This window comes from Sorex araneus, chromosome 5 (genome assembly GCF_027595985.1).
Source record: "Sorex araneus isolate mSorAra2 chromosome 5, mSorAra2.pri, whole genome shotgun sequence".
NCBI lineage: Eukaryota > Metazoa > Chordata > Mammalia > Eulipotyphla > Soricidae > Sorex > Sorex araneus.
Window position 1 is genome coordinate 116,858,230 of NC_073306.1, and position 20,333 is coordinate 116,878,562.

General features: G+C 56.5%; 1 protein-coding gene across 1 annotated transcript in view; it reads left to right on the forward strand.

Moving 5' to 3' along the window:
* Positions 1 to 19,377, forward strand: part of EFCAB8 (EF-hand calcium binding domain 8) — a 51,343-nt gene extending 31,966 nt beyond the window's left edge. The window contains exons 16-28 of the mRNA XM_055139938.1: positions 94 to 321; positions 1,599 to 1,669; positions 2,795 to 2,999; positions 3,889 to 4,099; positions 4,260 to 4,376; positions 5,724 to 5,803; positions 9,365 to 9,586; positions 10,449 to 10,613; positions 14,068 to 14,236; positions 15,971 to 16,091; positions 18,252 to 18,456; positions 18,551 to 18,649; positions 18,973 to 19,377. Of these exons, the coding sequence (XP_054995913.1) occupies positions 94 to 321; positions 1,599 to 1,669; positions 2,795 to 2,999; positions 3,889 to 4,099; positions 4,260 to 4,376; positions 5,724 to 5,803; positions 9,365 to 9,586; positions 10,449 to 10,613; positions 14,068 to 14,236; positions 15,971 to 16,091; positions 18,252 to 18,456; positions 18,551 to 18,649; positions 18,973 to 19,359 (2,280 nt within the window). The 3' untranslated portion in view covers positions 19,360 to 19,377. The remainder of the gene's footprint in view (positions 1 to 93; positions 322 to 1,598; positions 1,670 to 2,794; positions 3,000 to 3,888; positions 4,100 to 4,259; positions 4,377 to 5,723; positions 5,804 to 9,364; positions 9,587 to 10,448; positions 10,614 to 14,067; positions 14,237 to 15,970; positions 16,092 to 18,251; positions 18,457 to 18,550; positions 18,650 to 18,972) is intronic.
* Positions 19,378 to 20,333: the final 956 nt, after the last annotated feature.

A 20,333-nucleotide genomic window follows, 5' to 3' on the forward strand; every position in this document is an offset into this window, starting at 1 on the left:
GGTCATTGCTGGGGGCAGAGGAAGGCTCGTGTTGTGTGCGGGGGCTGGACGCTGTCCCCTTGGCTGGGGCTCTCCTCCGGGGGCCCCCCGCAGGTGGTGAGCGGCTGCGTGAGTGGCACAGTGATGGTGTGGGAGCTGATGACGGGCAGGAAGATGGCCATGTTCTCGGTGTCGGGGGACGAGCACGAGGAGCTGACGGCCATGGCCCTGGACGAGCCAGAACGCTGCCTGATCACGGGCCTGCGGGACGGCAGCGTGAAGCTGTGGAACTACAACAACGGCGAGTGTCTGGTCACCTTGCCCAATCCCGACCACATGGAGGTCAGTCTGGGCCGCCTGTCCACTCCTCCCCGGGCACCCCCAGCTACTCGCGCACTCACCGTTACCCACAAGAGGCTCTGAGCTTTGTCCTGCTTCGGTTGCCACGCTGGGTCAGATGGCGAGCAAACGGGGCTCATCCCTGCTGGGGGGATGCCAGGCAGGCCCTCGGGACAACGGGGCACGGAGCCAAACCAGAGCCCCCCACCTCGAGACCGAGGCCTCTCCCCGGTCCCAAGACCCAGCCCTTTAACCAGCTCAGAAGCAGCCCTGGGCCCCGGGGCCCGGGACTGAGGAAGGGGCAGCTGCCGTCGCTGCCAAGCCTCCCCGCTCCCCACCGGTCACGCCCCTGGGTACCTGCCTCAGCGAGACAGCGGGGTAAGAGGATATCTCAGAGCGCGTTTAGGGGCGACAGGCTGGCAAGATCACGGAAGGGGAGAAGGGAGCAGTCAGGCCCATCCCTGGGGGATAATTCCTGGTCTCTAGGGCCCCCAGGTTTGTGTGGAAGTCTCGTGGAAACAGTCAGTTTAACAACACCCCAGAAATGCCCTCTGCTCTGTCCCACAAGCTGCCCTCTTTTTTTTTTTTTTGCATTTTTTTGGGTCACACCTGGCGATGCTCAGGGGTTACTCCTGGCTCTGCACTCAGGATTTACTCCCAGTGGTGCTCGGAGAACCCTATGGGATGCCGGGGATCGAACCCGGGTTGGCCGCATGCCAGGCAAACGCCCTACCTGCTGTGCTGTCACTCCGGCCCACGCTGCCCTCTTAAAGCTGCTCAGTCCTGGGACCTAACGAGCCCTGTGCTGGCCACACTGTACAGATACACTCCCCACCCTGTGCTGGCCCCCCGCCCGACCCCCCACCCCCACAACTCCACACTGGTGGGTCCCTACCCACCCTGCCCTGTCCCTCACTCCCCACCTGGCTCTCCAGGTTCCCAGGACGATTGTCTGCGAAGGCAATAGTGTGTCTTACTCCCTAGTGGCTACAGTGGGGCATCTAAGCATGAAGGAGAAGAGGGTCTCCGAGCCCGCACCCGGCCTCCCCCAGCCCAGGTCTCTCTGCTGGCCCCCTTGACCCGACAACTCGAACAAACGGAGGCTTTGCTCTCTGGGAAATTCTCTACCCGAGAAATCTCCTCCAGAGAAGCCTCGGAGACTTGTCTGCTGGTGCCGTCTGGGGGGGTCCCACCCCAGGCCGACTCGTGCCTCTAGCTTGCTGCCTTAGGAAGGCGGAGCCCAGAGCCTTCTCCCCACGCTCCTCTCTGCTCCCCAACAGATCAGTGGAATCATCCACTTGAACAAAGTGTTCTACGTGGCGGGCTGGAGCAAGAGAATCAACAGTTTCATGTGAGTGTGGTGGGGGTCGGCGCGGCCGTCTCCCCGGCTCGCTGGCGGAGGGACCCCGGGACCGGAGGGGATCGGGGGCTCTCTCGGTGGTGGCAGCTCATTTGTTCTTGCAGTCAGCATCAGCATGGGCTGGTGCTGGGCTGAGGGAAGGGTGGTGACGGAACCACGAACCCGGGGTCTCTGGCACCCCGACCCACGGGGAACCGGAGGCGGACGCCAAGCAGCAGGTCACTTCATTTATGACCGTCGAGCCTGGTGAGCGGCCGCAGGAAACCGAAGGGGCTGCTGCTCTGGAAACCTGATGGAGGAGCCCCAGGGAGTCGGTCAGCAGGGGCCTCTCGGCAGCAGAGAGTAGGAAGGAACATTCTGGGCTTTTTTTTTTTTTTAGCTTCTTGGGTCACACCTGGCAATGCCCAGGGGTCACTCCTGGCTCATGCACTCAGGAATTACCCCTGGCGGTGCTCGGGGGACCCTATGGGATGCTGAGAATCGAAGCCGGGTCAGCCTTGTGCAAGGCAAATACCCTACCCGCTGTGCCGTTGCTCCAGCCCCACATTCTGGGCTTATAGCAAGGCCCCTTCCACTCCAGAAGGCCTTTCTTCTTTAACTCTTTTTCTTGGCTTGGTGTTTCGGGCCATGTCCCGCAGTGTTTAGGGGTTACTCTTGGCTCTGCACTCAGGAATCTCTACTGGCGGGCTCAGGACCATATGGGATGCCAGGATCAGACCCCCATGGTCGGATGTGTCCAAAGCAAATGCCTTATTCGCTGTGTGATCTCCCCCATCCCACCTTTCTTGAGCCAGACCTCCCCCTTTTAATTTTAATTTGTTTGTACTTGGGTTTGGGGCCACACCCAGCAGTGCTCAGGGCTTACTCCTAGCTCTGTGCTCAGGGGTCCATTATTGCCCTACTCTACTGTCTCTCCACGCTCTCCTTCTGGGGACCTCAGATCTTACTCTGGGGAGTCTGGCCTGAATTATAAGGCCTGTAGTCGGTATTTAGTCCAGGAGGTCAGAGGGCAGGAGTTCCAACGTTCGAGGGTCCCCCTCGGAGTCGAGTGCCCGGACCTGTGTCCCCGTGGGGAGCGGGGCAGGCTCACCTTGGGGCGTTCCTGCCTCTGGGCAGGTTCCACAGGACCAAGCCACTGCTCCTGTGCTACCCCTGGCCGACCTTTCACACGGACGACATCCTGAGCATGGACAAGTACCAGAACCAGTTTCTTGGGACGGCGTCCTACAATGGGGACATCATCTTATGGAACATCTTCCTGCTCAAGCCCCTCTTGAGTTTCAACGCCTCGCAGAGCTACCTGGCCCTGCAGCCCCAGAAGGTACGGCCGGCCCGGGTTCGTTCCAGTCTCTCCCTTCCTGCCAGGACCAGGACCGCCCAGGGCACGGGGTGGGGGGAGCACCCCGGGAAGCGGAGGGAGCAGGAGTGATGAGCGAGGCCGGATGTTTCTCTACTTACCTGGAGACTTGGAGAGGTTAGGCATCCAGGGCCTGTCTCCGCAGCCCCGCCCCCCTGAACACGGCACCTTAGAGCATCCGCCATCCTGAACCCCCCCTCTCTGAAGGTGGCCTGGGACCTGACCCGCCTGGGCTCCCAGGGCCAAGGTCTAACCCCTGCAATGATGTGGATCCAAGATGCGGTTCCTGCATAGCCCTTTAGTCTAGCTCCACTACCCCCAGGTCAACTTTTTATTTCTTGGAGCTTCCTGTTGGGAGCCAGGCCAGGGAAATAGTTCACGGGACTGAGATGCTGTGCGTGTGGAAGGCACATGCAGGGTACCCCGACCATTGTGGGAAGCACCCGCTGAGAACCCCCAGGCACGACCCCAAAACAAACAAGCAAAGCAGTTTTTTTTGGGGGGTGGTGGTGGTGATAGGAAATGTACACTGGTGAAGGGTTGAGTGTTGGAACATTAAATGACTAAATCCCAATCATGAAAAAAAAAAAGCAAAGCATTTTGGAAACCATGATCCAAGGTGCAAGTGGATAGACTGAGACCCCCTTGGCCACAGCTCTCTGCCTTGGGGTGTTTTGTGCACAGACAGTGACCCTGATAAGGGGGTGTGAGCTCTGGCTTGGGGCCCTGAACGGGAGTTGTTTCCGGGCCACTGGGCAGTAGCCCGGTGGAGTTGGCCTCGGAGGGGTAGGCCAGATCGGGCCCCACGTGTCCCGCTGGGCCACGGCACAGCCCTGAGGCCGCTGTCTCCCAGGTCTACACCCCCGAAGCCGAGGAGAAGGCGCCAGAGCCGCAGGAGGCCAGCAGACCTCACACAGCGAAAAAGTGGGCAGAACGTTCTGGGGACCACCCGGGCCCCAGCCGCAGGGCCGGGCCCAACCTGTGGCGGAACCTGGTGTCAGCGCCCCCCGTGATGAGACATCCCGACCACAAGGAGATGGAGGTGCGTGCTTGCAGCCCTCAAGGTGAGTGTGCGCAGGGCCAGGCCGCACCCCCGGGCCCCCTGGGTGTCGGCTGACTGGGTGGGGGCTCGGGGCCGGCTCCTCCAGCACCCGCCTCTGGTTGTTTCCCAGGGGGTAGAGTGACCCCCCGGTGCTGACCTTTGGGGGGCATTGTTCCTTCCAGAAGCCCCTCAGCACCAGTGGCTCCAGGGTGACGGGGAAGACCCAGGAGGAGGGACCCGCTGCCGAGGGCACGGAGAGCTTGCAGAAGGAGGCGCTGCGGAGCAGGGCCGCCGTGAAGGTGAGGGCCCAGCCCGGCCAAGCCAGGGACCGTGGGGCTGGAGGGGGGAGGCCCGTGGGGGCCCTGGTTCTTGGAGCTCTCCAGGGGTGAGGTCAGGACTGGGGGGGCGTGGCAGATGCTCCCTCAGGGACCCCTGTGGCTTCTCTCTCAGTCACAGTGTGGCTGAGAAGTGTCTGAAGCCCTGGGCTGAGCAAGGCTACAGCGCCATGCTTGAGAAGAGCTGAGGGTGGGCACAGTGTCTGCCGGGCACATGTGTGCCATACGTGAGAGGAAGTGAGTCCTCCGGAGAGTGCTTATAAGGTGCGCTGAGTCCTAGAGAAGGTGCTTATAGGGTGTGCTGAGTTCTAGGGAAGGTGCTTATAGGCTGTGCTGAGTCTTTGGGAGAGTGCTTATAGGGTGTGCTGAGTCCCAGGGAGAGTGCTTATAGGGTGTGCCGAGTCCTTGGGAGAGTGCTTATAGGGTGTACTGAGTCCTCAGAAGAGTGCTTATAGGGTGCGCTGAGTCCCAGGGAGAGTGCTTATAGGGTGTGCTGAGTCCCAGGGAGAGTGCTTATAGGGTGCACCGAGTCCTTGGGAGAGTGCTTATAGGGTGTGCCGAGTACCCAAAAGAGTTCTTATAGGGTGTGCCGAGTCCTCAGGAGAGTGCTTATAGGGTGTGCTGAGTCCCAGGGAGAGTGCTTATAGGGTGTGCTGAGTCCCAGGAAGAGTGCTTATAGGGTGTGCTGAGTCCCAGGGAGAGTGCTTATAGGGTGCACCGAGACCTTGGGAGAGTGCTTATAGGGTGCGCTGAGTCCCAGGGAGAGTGCTTATAGGGTGTGCTGAGTCCCAGGGAGAGTGCTTATAGGATGTGCCGAGTCCTTGGGAGAGTGCTTATAGGGTGTGCCGAGTCCCAGGGAGAGTGCTTATAGGGTGTGCTGAGTCCTAGGGAGAGTGCTATAGGGTGAGCTGAGTCCTAGGGAGAGTGTTTATAGGGTGCGCTGAGTCCCAGGGAGAGTGCTTATAGGGTGTGCCGAGTCCCAGGGAGAGTGCTTATAGGGTGTGCTGAGTCCTAGGGAGAGTGTTTATAGGGTGCGCTGAGTCCCAGGGAGAGTGCTTATAGGGTGTGCCGAGTCCCAGGGAGAGTGCTTATAGGGTGTGCTGAGTCCTAGGGAGAGTGTTTATAGGGTGAGCTGAGTCCCAGGGAGAGTGCTTATAGGGTGCGCTGAGTCCTAGGGAGAGTGCTATAGGGTGAGCTGAGTCCCAGGGAGAGTGCTTATAGGGTGTGCTGAGTCCTAGGGCGAATCTCGTAGCGAGGCAGTAAGGATGGCACCCTGTCCCCCGCCTGCTCTGGTGATGGCCCGGAGGGCAGGCTGGCTGGGAGCCGGCAGGGAGCTGCACCCTCAGTTCCGGTCCTGTCCCTGCTCCCGCTGGCCCCCATCCTCCATCGAGGTGCCTGCGTGGGTCTGGGCTGGCTGTGGGGTGCGCTGTGTTCTCTGGGCGCACTCTGGTGGGGGCATCTGCTCTCTTCAGTGTGGTGCTTGCGGGGGCACCCCCAGGTCAGTGCTCAACACAGGGCTGTGTGCAGGAGGTCACACACTGGGGTGTGGTGCTGGGGGGGGGCGCCCAGAGCTGCGGGGACCACTCATGGCGTGTGTGTGTGGGTGTCACCAGGGTTCAGGTTTGCAAGGTGGGTGCTTTTTTTGTTTTTTGTTTTTTGCTGTTTGGGCCACACCCTGTGATGCTCAGGGGTTACCCCTGTCTCTGCACCAGGAATCACTCCCGGTGGTGCCCGGGGGACCATATGGGATTCTGGGGATCAAGTCCAGGCCAGCTGTGTGCAAGGCAGGTGCCCTCCCTGCTGAGCTATTGTTCCGGCCCCCATGGTGGGCACTTTTGCCACTGAGCCAGGCCCTGGGCCCTAACTGAGGCAGATTTTTCAGAGGGGTCATGCTCAGCGGAACGTAGCGGGCTTCTTCTGGAGATGCCCAGGCTAGCGATACGGTGCCACTCGGGCCCAGGAATTCTCCTGCTGTCGGCAGGGCCCAGAGCTCCATGGTGAATTTGGGGCTTGCTGGAAGCCCCCAGTTCTGCCCTGACTGTGCTCTGCCTTCTACGAGGTGGGTGCCAGGAGATCTTATGATACTCACATGTGCCACTTGGATTCACACCCCACTGTGAACCCCTTCCTCTACGGGAATAGAAGTGACACATAAGGCACAAGTGAGTCGAATGGGCCATGGACACACGTGTGGCCCAGATGAGGCTACAGGTAAACTGGTTTCTGCGCTTGTTTGCTTTGGATGGGTGGAGCTTGGTGGAAGGAAGGAAGGAAGGAAGGAAGGAAGGAAGGAAGGAAGGAAGGAAGGAAGGAAGGGAGAAAGGGAGGAAGGGAGGAAGGGAGGGAAGAAGGGAGGGAGGGAGGAAGGGAGGGAGGAAGGGAGGGAGGGAGGGAGGAAGGGAGATGGATGGATCTAGAAGGATGACTGGATCCAGGAAGGATGGATAGTTAGATGGATCCAGGAAGGAAGGATGGATGTATGGATGGATCCAGGAAGGATGGGTGGGTGGATGGATCCAGGAAGGGTGGGTGGATGGATCCAGGAAGGATAGATGGATGGATCCAGGAAGGATAGATAGATGGATGGATCCAGGAAGGATAGATGAATGGATCCAGGAAGGATGGATGGGTGGATCCAGGAGGATGGATGGATGGATCCAGGAAGGATAGATGGATGGATCCAGGAAGGATGGGTGGATGGATCCAGGGAGATGGGTGGATGGATCCAGGAAGGATGGATGGATGAATCCAGGAGGATGGATGGATGGATCCAGAAAGGGTGGATGGATGGATCCAGGAAGGATGGGTGGATGGACCAGGAAGGATAGGTGGGTGGATCCAGGAAGGGTGGGTGGATCCGGGAAGGATGGGTGGGTGGATCCAGGAAGGATGGGTGGGTGGATCCAGGAAGGTGGGTGGGTGGATTCAGGAAGGATGGGTGGGTGGATTCAGGAAGGATGGGTGGGTGGATCCAGGAAGTGGGTGGGTGGATCCAGGAAGGATGGGTGGGTGGATCCAGGAAGGGTGGGTGGATCCGGGAAGGATGGGTGGGTGGATCCAGGAAGGATGGGTGGGTGGATCCAGGAAGTGGGTGGGTGGATCCAGGAAGGATGGGTGGGTGGATCCAGGAAGGTGGGTGGGTGGATCCAGGAAGGATGGGTGGGTGGATCCAGGAAGGTGGGTGGGTGGATCCAGGGAGATGGGTGGATGGATCCAGGAAGGATGGATGGATGAATCCAGGAGGATGGATGGATGGATCCAGAAAGGGTGGATGGATGGATCTAGGAAGGATGGGTGGATGGACCAGGAAGGATGGGTGGGTGGATCCAGGAAGGGTGGATGGATCTGGGAAGGATGGGTGGGTGGATCCAGGAAGGATGGGTGGGTGGATCCAGGAAGGATGGGTGGGTGGATCCAGGAAGGTGGGTGGGTGGATCCAGGAAGGATGGGTGGGTGGATCCAGGAAGGTGGGTGGGTGGATCCAGGAAGGATGGGTGGGTGGATTCAGGAAGGATGGGTGGGTGGATCCAGGAAGTGGGTGGGTGGATCCAGGAAGGATGGGTGGGTGGATCCAGGAAGGTTGGGTGGGTGGATCCAGGAAGGTTGGGTGGGTGGATCCAGGAAGGATGGGTGGGTGGATCCGGGAAGGGTGGCCTCAGACACTAAGGACTAAGTGGAGGGTTAATCTTCTTTCCCGATCACAATGCAGTGTGACAGTCCTTTGAAAATCATGGTTGAGTAATAGGACAAACCAAACTTGTGTGCCTTCTGTTTAAACAACTTAACTTAGAAAAAGCTTTATTTTTATTTATTTTCGCATACCAAACAATGCTCAGGGATTTCTCCTGGCTCTGTGCTTAGGGATCCCCCCTGGCAGGGCTCAGGAGATCCTATGGGGTTCCGAGGATTGAACCCGCATCTCTCTGGCCCCTAAAAAGACTTAAATACTAAAGTTTTAGGCATAAGGTTTTTCTCTCCAAGTGTACCTCCAGTGCCACTGTCCTACCACCAGTGACCCAAGGTTCCCTCTGTACCTTCTTTGCAAACAAATTAAAAAAATTACTTATTGGGGCTGGAGCGATAGCACAGCGGGTAAGGCGTTTGCCTTGCACGCGGCTGACCCGGGTTCGATATGGTCCTCTGAGCACCGCCAGGGGTGATTCCTGAGTGCAGAGCCAGGAGTAACCCCTGTGCATTGCCAGGTGTGACCCAAAAAGAAAAAAAAAATTACTTATTAAAGTTTGGGCCACATGCTTACAATAGTTCTCTCTCTCTCTCTCTCTGTCTTTTAGTTTTTGGGTGGGTGGGGTGTCCCATTCTCAGTGATGCTCAGGAACTGTTATTAGCTCTGTGCTTAGAACAACCCCTGGCAGTGCTCAGGGCACTTTATGTGTTGCTGGGATTCGAACCAGGGTCTCATTTAAGGCAAGTGCCTTCCTTCCTTGCACTGTCTCTCTGGCCCCAGCCCCAACAGTGTTAAATACTCTTTTGGTATTTAATTATTTATATTCTTCATGGGTTTTGGGACTCAGGGCTTACTCGGGGCTCTGTGCTCAGGGATTCTCCTGGAGGTGCTCAGAGGACCCTCTGGGTGTTGGGGATCGAATCCTGGTTGTCTGTGTGCAAGGCAAATGGCCCAACCTGCTGTACTATCACTCTGACCCCTCCATGTCTCTTTTCAAAGGAACATTTTCATGTCCTGGGGGCAGCGGCCAACTCTCGCGTGTCCTTGTGTAATAAGACCTAGGTGATCACGTGGCACTCATGGCTGCCGGAATCCACCCCAGCACACGCAGCTCCGAGTGCAGGAAACTTTCCCTGTGGCCAGCAGGGCGGGAGGCGTCTCACTGGGCACGCAGAAGATGGGGGGTCTGCTGGGGCGGGTTCCTTGGGACGGGGTGTGGGGGACCCGTGGTTCCTGACAGCCCCACCTGGGCTCGCCCACCCCGCAGATCATCTTCCTGCAGACCAGGCCCCGGCAGCCGTACACGGCCGCCCTGCTGAGCAGCTGCACGGATGGCTACCTGTACGCCTGGTCCACCCACGGCAGTGGCGGCCTGCTGGGCAAGTTCCCCTCGGGCCTCACTGAAACCGAGAACGTGGTCGTGGGCACCATGACCACGGACAAGAACGACTTGATTCTTCTCACGGGGGACTCCAAGGGGCAGATCAAGGTGAGGGTCGCCGCCAGCCCCCCTCACGGGCACAGTGGGTATCTCCGGAGCCCTCTCCCTCTCGGGAGCACCCAGCGAAACCAGGGTGTGGTTCCAGCAGTCCCTCTGTGGCACCCTTTCCAGGGGGTTGTCCTCTCCCCCAAACCCCGTCGCCCCTCAGCCATGCCTCCAGCCTGGGTGCCGCTCTCTTGAGCACTGGGCCGAATGAAACATGCAGAAGTCCTGGGGTAGCCCCTCGCTCCTCAGGCCCTCTCCTGGGTCTGAGCCAGCAGATCTTGGGGGCCTCTTCTGGGAGAAGAGGGTTAGAAAGGGGGCCGGTCTCAGTACCTCTATTGCAAAAGGAGAGAGAACAAAGGGGAATGCCCTGCCGCAGAGGCAGGGTGGGGCGGTGGGGGATGGGGTGGGGTGGTGAGAGGGATACCGGGATCATGGGTGGAGGTGAATGGGCACTGGTGGAGGGATGGGTAAACGATCACTGTATGAGTGAAACGCAAGCACAAAAGTTCATAAGTTTGTAACTGTACATCACAGTGATTCTCTAATAAAAAAATTTAAAAAAGAAAGAAAGAAAGGGGGCCAGAGAGAAAGCACTGGGTAGGCCACTTTTCTTGCAGCTGACCTGGGTTCAATCCCTGGCACCCCATAGCATCCCCTTAGCCCTGCCAGGAGTGCTCCCTGAGCATAGAGCCAGGAGTAAGTTCTGAGCACAGTCAGCTGTGGCCCCCAAACAAAACCAAAACACATGCTCAGAGGTCTGAGGAGGAACCACCTCTTTGCCCCCAGTGTGGAAAGAAGGGAGGGGTCCGCAGAGCGGGCTGGGGTTAAGGGCTGCCGGCCCACTGACCCCACACTTCATGCCTAGATCTGGGACATCAAGGATTACTGCGTGTCCACTGGCAGATATCCACAAATGCGCCAGCACCAGTCCGGGTGGCAGTCTCTGTCTGTGAGGAACAAGTTCCAGTACTTAATCTCTAAGCGGATCCGGACTGCCGGCCCCTACTTTGTCCCCTTGAAGCCGACTGAGGTAGGAAGACACCTTGGGTGGTGCTTTGGAGACACCCCCATGAGCAGGGCCAGGGTTCTCTTCGGAGTCTTTCATGTTTATGAGTGCATAAACTCCAAATGTACTCTCTCTCTCTCTCACACACACACACTCTCTCTCTCTCTCTCACACACACACACACACTCTCTCTCTCACACACACACACTCTCTCTCTCACACACACACTCTCTCTCTCACACACACACACTCTCTCTCTCACACACACACTCTCTCTCTCTCTCTCACACACACACTCTCTCTCTCACACACACACTCTCTCTCTCTCACACACACACACACTCTCTCTCTCTCACACACACACTCTCTCTCTCTCTCTCACACACACACTCTCTCTCTCACACACACACTCTCTCTCTCTCACACACACACACACACTCTCTCTCTCACTCTCTCTCTCTCTCTCTCTCTCTTTCTCCACGGACTTTGCTCTTTGCAAATAGGATCTTAGAGTTATGATTGAGTTATTTTTGTTTTAGTTTTTGTTTATGGGTCAGGGATCGAACCCAGTTGACTGTGTGCAAGGCAAGCACCCCACCTGCTGTACTATTGCTCTGGCATACAAGTTTCTTTTTAAATTGATGAAAATGCTTCTTTATTTTCCTGAGCAGGTAATAGAATTATACTATTCAAAAAGTTCTTGTTTTCTCCCTGCTGATGACTAGTGAAGCTGAAGACGTTTTCATTAGTGGGCAGGGGGATGCAAGATCCCCGAGTTACAAACACTGAAAAGATAGGCAACATCAGCTGTTGGCAGGAACAGCGATCAACTGAAGTTTTTACCGCTGGTAGGAAGGTCTGTCGTAATAATGGCATTTGCACTCTGGGGAACTGTTTGGCAGTAGTTAGGAAGTTAAAGATAACCACCTGCTTTAGGGTCCAGCCATTCCTCTTGTAAGTTTCTACTGAGACACCTGTACTCTTAATTTTAGCGTCTCACAGATAGGAATAGGAATGTTGGTAGAATAATAGATTTGCTGTTTGTGTCAACTCCACATTTAAAAAAAATTATTTATTTTATTGAATCACCATGTGGAAAGTTACAAAGTTCTCAGGCTTATGTCTCAGTTATACAATGCTCAAACACCCGTCCCTTCACCATGCCCATATTCTACCGCCAAAAACCCCAGTATACCTCCCGTCCCCCCCACCCCCCAACCCCACCCGCATAGCTGATAAATTTCACTTCATTTTCTCTTTACCTTGATTACATTCCATATTTCAACACAAAACTCACTATTGTTGTTGGAGTTTCCTCCCTAAAAAACAGCCCTACTGACAAGAAAGCATTTGATAACTAGTTTTTCATTGCTGAGAATGACGAGATATGAAGTGATAGTGGCCACGTGGTTTAGGATTTCTGTATTTTAGTAATTAAGTCCAGGGAGATTTATGTTAGAAATTGCATCACTTCCCTTCCTGGGGAAGCATGGGGCAATGGCTTAGTTCACAGTCTAGAGACATGGCTGCAAGCAGTTGCTGGGACCGAAAGTAGTCTAGCTGGCCTCCGGATCGAGGTCAATCAGCAGCAGAGCGGCCGCACAAAAGTGTGGCCACTTGGGTCGAATCTTGGCGGAGCATGCGGCAGTATCGCCCCCGGACCGAGACTGCCCACGCATCCCGCTGTTTCAAGTTCATAAGTCTTTTTTTTTTTTTCCTCCTTCCCGCGCCACCAAGTTCATACCTGCTTTATAGTCCTCATAATATGGCGGACACCCGAAAAGGGAAAAAAAACCTAGAAAGAAGGATGTTTCCCCTTTTCGGCTGGCGTGGGGCTATGGGTTAGTTCACAGTCTAGAGACATGGCTGCAAGCAGTTGCTGAGACCAAAAGTAGTCTAGCTGGCCTCCGGATAGTGGTCGATCAGCAGCAGAGCGGCCGCACAAGTGTGGCCACTCGTGTCAACTCCACATTTGAAAGAATGGGACTATGTGTCAATGTAGATCAGAAAGACAAATTGTGGCCCCAAACCTAGACTCAGCTGTGCTCAGGACTTACTCCTGGCTCTGAGCTCAGGACCTACTCCTGGCTCTATGCTCAGGGATCACTCTTGGTAAGCTTGGGGGACTATATTGGATTCCAGGGGTCAAACCTGGGTCCGCCACTGCAAGGCAAGCGCCTTACACAGGGAACTGTCTCTCCAGGGGCAGGAATTGTTTCTTTTGATCTTAACAGGTAGTTTTGCTCATTAGTGTCAGTGACCTTGTCCTCATTTAAGGGCTGTGGAGAATGTTCTGGATTGCCTCTTCATGGCTTCTGAATTTCTCCCATTCTGGTCACAGTGGTCAGGGGCCTCTCAAGGCCCTCGGCCCAGGGCTCACTCAGGTGAGTTCCGGGGGATCCTGCAGATGACTCTCACTTGCAAATGATATTTCACCCTTTAAAATACATTGCTATTTCCCATTGACCGACACTGTTTTACTCAGAGATGAGCAGTCATTCCTATCTTGGAGATGTTTTATGGTTTCCTTGAAAAGAGTTCTTTTTTTTTTCCTTTTTGGGTCACACCCGGCAGTACACAGGGGTTACTCCTGGCTCTGCACTCAGGAATTACTCCTGGCGGTGCTCAGGGGACCATATGGGATGCTGGGAATTGAACCAGGGTCGGCCTCGTGCAAGGCAAACGCCCTACCCCCTGTGCTATCACTCCAGCCCCTGTAAAGAATTCTTTACCCCTTCTAATGTTTCGTTGCAATATATTAGATGGTGATCTGAGCTTTTCTAAACGGTGTATTGGGTTTCCGGTGAGTTTATTCCCACACATTTCCCCCCTGCTCTTGTACCATATGCCAAGATGACATAAATCTATACTTATATTGGTTTCCGGGCACTCTCTTGTCTTCCGTTGTCCTGGTTAACATTTTTATAACCTACACTCTAATCTGCCGAGTGACTAAACATGCTTGAGGATGGTGACCTGGGTCCCTGTTCATTGGTCTTGTTTTGTTTAAAATTGGCTGGGTTACTCACACCCTGCTGCGTGTCATTCTTGCCTACTGCCTAGCCTTCACTCGCCCCATGCTTCTCCCAGTGCCCCATGGCGTTGTTTTAGAGGAAACCAGGGCTCCTGTCCTGGCCCGGTGACTTTCCGGGCCTGGCTGTCACTGTCTGTCCCTTCTTCTCACTGCTCTCCTGGAAACGGTGAGACTCAGGCAGACGCTGTTGGAGCTTGCGATTTCCCCAGAGCAGGCTACACAGCATCAGGCAAGTGCTCCTTAGGATGTTACAAAAGTGCTCAGGGGGCTGAGAAGTGCCGGGATTCACCTGTGATCCAAGAAAATGAAGGCGAGAATGTGTCTAACCGTGAACCCCCGACCCTGTCTCAGGGCCCCTCCGGGACACTCTGCCTCCGTCCTGGGGTCCCTCCGTCCTGCCACCCCGCATCCTGGGATAACTTCTGTGCCTTCTGTTCCCCGTAGGTGGTGTCTGGTCAGACCGTTTCCCTGGTTCCTCCCAAACTCCTGATTTCCTGGAAGGGCCACGAGGAGAGTGTGGTGGACATCCGGTATGTGAACAACTTCCAGTTGCTCATCACCGCTGGTCTGGACCGGGACGTCAAGGTTTGGAAAGTCTCCGGTGAGGCCATTGGTACGGGACCCGCCGAAATTCCACAGCCCTTTGCGTCCTCGTCCCTGTTAGAGCAGAAGCTGGTCCAGGGGAAACTGTATGTCCATCTTGCCACATGGCGCTTCCAGTGCAGCTGCTCTCTGCTCAGACCTCATATATATATAACCGACAGTGCTCAGGGGTCACTTCTAGAGGTGCTCAGGGGACCAGATGGGCTGCCGGGGGTTGATCCCAGCTTGGCTGCATGCAAGGGAAGTGCCTTCCCTGCAGTACTATTGCTCCAGCCCCGGTTTAGACTCTTGGAAGAGATGATTTTACCCAAGGATTAGATCCTCCAACCATGAGGATCTAAACATCCAGACTCACTAGGCCCACAAAGATGAAAGCATTCGGCTCCAGCAGGTCTACAAGACATGCTCCAGGCTGAGAGGACATGCCACTAGCGTTAGGGAAGACACCACAGGAAATAATGAAGACTGCCGAGAAAGGTGCTGTCTGAGCAGAGAGAAGACACAACACGGACATCACAAAACTGTGGACTGAAAATAAAAGGAATGTGGTGATAGTTCCAGCATCCCCGGAGATGGAACTGCAACGAGAGCAGCAGATTCTCTAACAGAGCAGACAGAGTTAGAGATGAACACCCCACCCTCCAGCCAGAGAGTGCAGGGCTCCGGGTTCAGCTTGTATTCTGTCAAGCTCCGTGCAATTCCCGGCACTTCATAGTGTCCCCCAGGTGCTTGCAGGAGCCACTCCTGAGCACAGAGCCAGGAATAGTCCCCGAGGGGCAGGGCACTTGCCTTGCCCAGGCTGACTCCGTTTCCATCACTGGCACCGCATGGGGTTCCCAGAGCACCACCAGGGCTGACCCCCGAGTGCAGTGGGGGCTTACCTGCTTCCCTCCCTGCCATGCAGAGATGACTCTAACACATCTTTGTTACTTAAGAAATGACAAGCAGGAGTGGGACAGGGGCCTGCTACTCTCTCCGTGCCCAGAGCAGGTCTCCGGTGTCTGTTTTTTGCTGCAGTCTCTCCCTCCCTTCCCCTCCCCTCACCTCACCTCGAGGACTCCTGCTCACCCAGCCAGTGTCATCTTAGACCTGAGCTGTAGGGGCTCAGGGGGACCTGCTCCCCTCCGCCCATGCATGGGCAGCTTTAGGCCTGAGTACCAAGTATCTCCTCGGCTTGGGGCTGGTTCTTCCACATACTGGTTGAGTATCAGAAAAATGCCTGGTGCTGGAGAAATAGCACAGCGGGTAGGGCGTTTGCCTTGCACGCGGCCGACCCAGGTTCGATTTCCAGCATCCCATATGGTCCCCTGAGCACCTCCAGGGTTAATTCCTGAGTGCAGAGCCAGAAGTGACCCCTGTGCATCGCTGGGAGTGACCCAAAAAGAAAAAAAATGCCTGGCGTATGGTGGTCACAGTGACATCAAGGCCAGGGTCAGGTGGTCATTTCCATCGGGGAATTCCTTTTCCTTTTTTGTTTTTTTGGCCACACCTGGCAGTGCTCAGGGCTTATTCATGGCTCTGTGCTCATGGATTACTCCTGGCAAGACTGGGGTTGGGACAACCATAAAAGGTGCCTGGGATCAAACCCGGGTTGGCCACATGCCAGGCAGATTTGTCCTACCTGCGGTCCTGTCACTTTGGCCCATCACTGGGTGATTGATGCGTGGGTGGACAAGGGCCACAGGGCTTGTCGGTGGGGCCCCTGCCCGTTCCTCTTCCTGAGTTGGCCCTGTTGCCATCACAGGCACCTTTGGCCTGACCATCTGGAAGAAGCTGCAGATGGTGGACGCGGAGCTGAGCAAAGGCTATAAGGACACGTCCATGTTCATGGACAGCAGCCTGCAGACTCTGTATGAGGAGCAGCCGTGAGTTGTCACATCCCCCCTGCCCCTGGCCCAGCGAGGAGCCAGGGGGTCTGGGCGTGTTTGTAGGAGGTGCTCAGGAGGCCAATGGCTTGGGGACCCTCAGGGGGCGGCAGTGACCTCAGAGCCGGTGGCTGTTCTCACCCATTAAGCAGAGAGGTGAGGAGCCCCAGGGCCCTGCATGTGGAATTGAAACCCCCATCCTTATGGGGCTGGCACCCCCGACGCCTCCTCTCTGGCCTAGCCCTGGCAGGAATGCCCACAGCTGTGGTCTTTTTTCTTTCTCTTTGGGTCACACCTGGCGATGCACGGGGGTTACTCCTGGCTCTGCACTCAGGAATCACCCCTGGCGGTGCTCAGGGGACCATATGGGATGCTGGGAATCGAACCCGGGTCGGCTGCGTGCTAGGCAAACACCCTCCCCACTGTGCTATCTCTCCTTCCCCACAGCCGTGGTCTTGAGCAAACTCTTGGTCTCCCGGAGACTCGGGCAAGAGCGTCTCGGACAGGCTTGTCCTCCACTGGCCGCCAAGTCTCCGACAATTCTCAACTTTTGTTTTCTTTTTTTTTTTGGGGGGGGTGGGTGGGGGCACATCTGGCAATGCCTAGGGGTTACTCCTGGTTCTGCTCTCAGGAATCACTCCTGGTGTTGCTCAGGGGACCCCACGGGATGCCGGGATCGAACCCTAGTTGGCTCCATGGAAGGCAACCTCCCTACATGCTCCAGCTCCAGTTCGGGAAAATTGAATTTTCTTGTATAAACATAAATAATTAAAATATTTATAATAATAAAAAAGAATATAATAAATAATTATGTAATAAATAATGGGGCTGGAGCTGTGATAGCACAGCAGGTAGGGTATTTGCCTTGCACGTGGCTGACTCGGGTTCGGTTCCTTTGTCCTTCTTGGAGAGAATATCCCAAGAGTATCCCTCCCCCAGGGCAGAGCCTGGCAAGCTACCCGTGGTGTATTCGATGTGCCAAAAACAGTAACAAGTCTCACAATGGAGACGTTACTGGTGCCCGCTTGAGCAAATTGATGAACAACAGAATGACACTGCTAGAGTGCATAATAAATAATATTATATGATATAATTATATATAAATAATACAATAAAATAATAAAACAAGAATTAAAAAATAATAAAAATATAAAGACTGTATAGATATTTTGAAAAAATGTTTATGCAGTCTTTTTATTTTTTTTTTAATTTTTATTTATTTATTTATTTATTTTGGTTTTTTTGGGTCACACCTGGCGATGCTCAGGGGCTACTCCTGGCTCTGCACTCAGGAATTACTCCTGGCGGTGCTCAGGGGACCATATGGGATGCTGGGATTTGAACCCGGGTCGGCCGCGTGCAAGGCAAACGCCCTACCCGCTGTGCTATCACTCCAGCCCCAGTCTTTTTATTTTTACTGAGACCCTGTGGGCTCCAGGCTCCGTGCCAGGTTCTGGAGAACTGGAGTAATGCAGGCGTAGATGTGGTGGGTCACTTAGCATCCACACAGGGACGGGTCTACGCCAGTTCATAGCTGCGTGAATGTGAGCAGTGAGGGGGTGGGGGGTGGAGGAACGGGAAGGCTTAGAGAGACTCACCTGACAGGGTACATCAAGGACGGGGGCTTCCCGGAGAGGGGATTTTGGCGTTGGGGTTTTGACATCTAGGAGGGAGTTGGTCAAAGAGTCTTTGTGACATGTTTATTCCCGTCCATACCTATAAGTGCTGTTTTGTGTGTTTTGTGGGAGAATTTAAAATAAGACAGGGGTAGTATTTATCTCTGTGTGTATGTGTGTGTGTGTGTGTGTGTGTGTGTGTGTGAGAGAGAGAGAGAGAGAGAGAGAGAGAGAGATGGAGGGAAGGAGGAAGGAAGGAGAGGAAGGAAGGAAAAGCAGGAAGGAAGAGAAGAAGGGAGGGAGGAAGGAAGAACAGAAAAGAAAAGTAGGAAGAAAAGAAGAAGGGAGTGAGGGAGGGGGTGGGCATGTGGGGTGCTCCCACGAGGGGAGGTCCGGCAAGGGGCGGGGTGTCCTTGGAGGAGAACAAGCCTGGGGCTGGGCGTGGGGTCTCAGGACACTGGGGGCATTTCTCCTGGGCTGGGTCCCTGGCTGCAGAGGGAGGCCGGGCCTCGCAGTGCCTCTGTAAGGGCCGCCCTGCCCCCAGGGGAGACGTGGACCTGGCCAGCGCCCTGGAGTACCAGCGGCAGGAGCAGATCGCCCTCCTGGCCCTGCTGCACATGAAGGGGGACATGGAGACCGGGGCCTGGGCCGCCCTGCGGAGACTGACCCTGCAGTGCCCGTGGGGCGGGGAGCGCCCCCTGGAGGACATCGAGAACAGCTGGCGCGCGTGGGAGAGCCGGGCCCAGACGGTAGGGCCGGGGGCGCGGGGGCTGGGGGGCCTGGGTAGGGGGACGCCCACCGCCCGGCTCTCTCAGGGCCTTCACCCCGGCGCCCCCTCCGCAGGTGAACAAGGCCGTGGGGGGCTCCTACTGGCACAGGGAGCGGGCGCGGAGCCCCGGCGCGCACTTCAGGGACGTGCAGTACGGATGCATGCGACACCAGGTACGGGAGGGGCATCGGCAGGGGCGCGGGGTAGGACGGACCCCGGCCACTGTGGGGCGGGGACACGGGCAGGACCGGCCAGGGGGAACGCCAGCGGCCTTTCCTGGGGCGCGGGAAGCGGCGGGGGGCCTGGAAGAGGTCCCGGGGGGGCCCCCCCTCCTGCCTTTCTCTCTCCCCTCGTGGGCCAGGGGGGCTGGCAGGGACCCTGGCCCAGGGGACGGGAGTGCCCACCGCAGAGCCAGGACCCGGGCCCGTGTCCCAGAGGGGGGCAGGGCGCCCCTCGGTCCTGGGCACCCACCCCGCGCTCCCCCGTCTCCCCCCAGATCTCGCCGCGGGTCTTCCAGAGCCTGCCCTTCACCGAGCTGGCTGCCGTCCAGCAGCCCGAGCTCCTGCAGGAGGCCCTGGAGCAGCCGGGCAGCAGTGGGCACACGGTGGCCCACAAGCTCTGGCGGAAACTGCACCCCGACGGGGACACCATGGCCAGCGTGGCCTCCGTGTTCTCCTCGCTCTTCTCCACGGCCTCCGGCTCTGCGTACCAGGAGTCCACCCCCACCTCCTCCACGCTGGCCTCCTCCTCCCTTTTCTTACACTCAGGCTCCATTAGCCCCAGGAGGGCCAGGCCCAAGTCTGCCTCCTCCAGGCAGCCCATCGGGTTTCGAAGAGCCTCCTCTAGATCCTTGATAAGGAAGCGCACCCCTGTGCAGTTCTGAGGGCCCCCCACACGTAGACTGTCAGCAGCCCACCAGGCCCCTGCGAGGAGGACCTGCCCGTCCCAGGCTCTCGCCTGCCCCTCCCAGCTCTCCCGGCTCTATGCAGTCAGGGATATGGGTATTCCTTGGACTCCGCGGAAGGAAATAAATGCAGCAGGATGTCGGGGCTGCGCCCTGGGCGGAGGCTGTGTGCTAGGCTGTGTCGAGGCCAGGGGGACTGTGTGGTGGGGCCATGTGGCCACTGGACAATGGCGTGGGGCGGGGCTGGCAGTGTCCAGAGGGGCCGTTGTGTGTCCTCACTGGGTGTTCTGGGAGGGACTTGGGTGCTCTGTGGCCGCCTTGCGGGGTCGGCCAGCCAGCGGTGTGTCCACCTCACTGTGTGTCTATATCGTTGTATGTCCATCTCACTGTATGTCCATCTCACTGTGTGGGTCCTCCTTCACTGTGTGTCCATCTTTCTATGGGTCCTCCTCGCTGTGTGTCCATCTCACTGTGTGTCCACTTCACTGTGTGTCTATATCATTGTATGTCCTCCTCGCTGTGTGTCCTTTTCACCCTGTGTCCATATCATTGTATGTCCATCTCACTGTGTGTCCATCTTGCTGTGGGTCCTCCTCGCTGTGTGTTCTTTTTTACTGTGTGTCTGTCTCATTGTGTGTCTATCTATCTTGCTGTGTCCATCTCGCTGTGTGTCCATTTCACCGTGTGTCCTCCTTGCTGGGTGCCCACCTTGCTGTGTGTCTTCTTCACTCTGTGTCCTTCTCACTCTGTGTCCATCTCGCTGTGTGTCCTGCCTGACCATTTGACCTGCCTGCTCTGTGTCGTGTCTGCTGTGTGTCCTTCCTGGTATTTCTGTCCTTCACTGAGAGACCCTGAGTGCTCTAGCTCATTCGGGGAAGGCTCAGAGGTGCAGTGGACAGGCCTGCCCTGCCCCAGCCCTAGGGCTTAGTGCCCCCCTGTGGCCCCGCAGCACC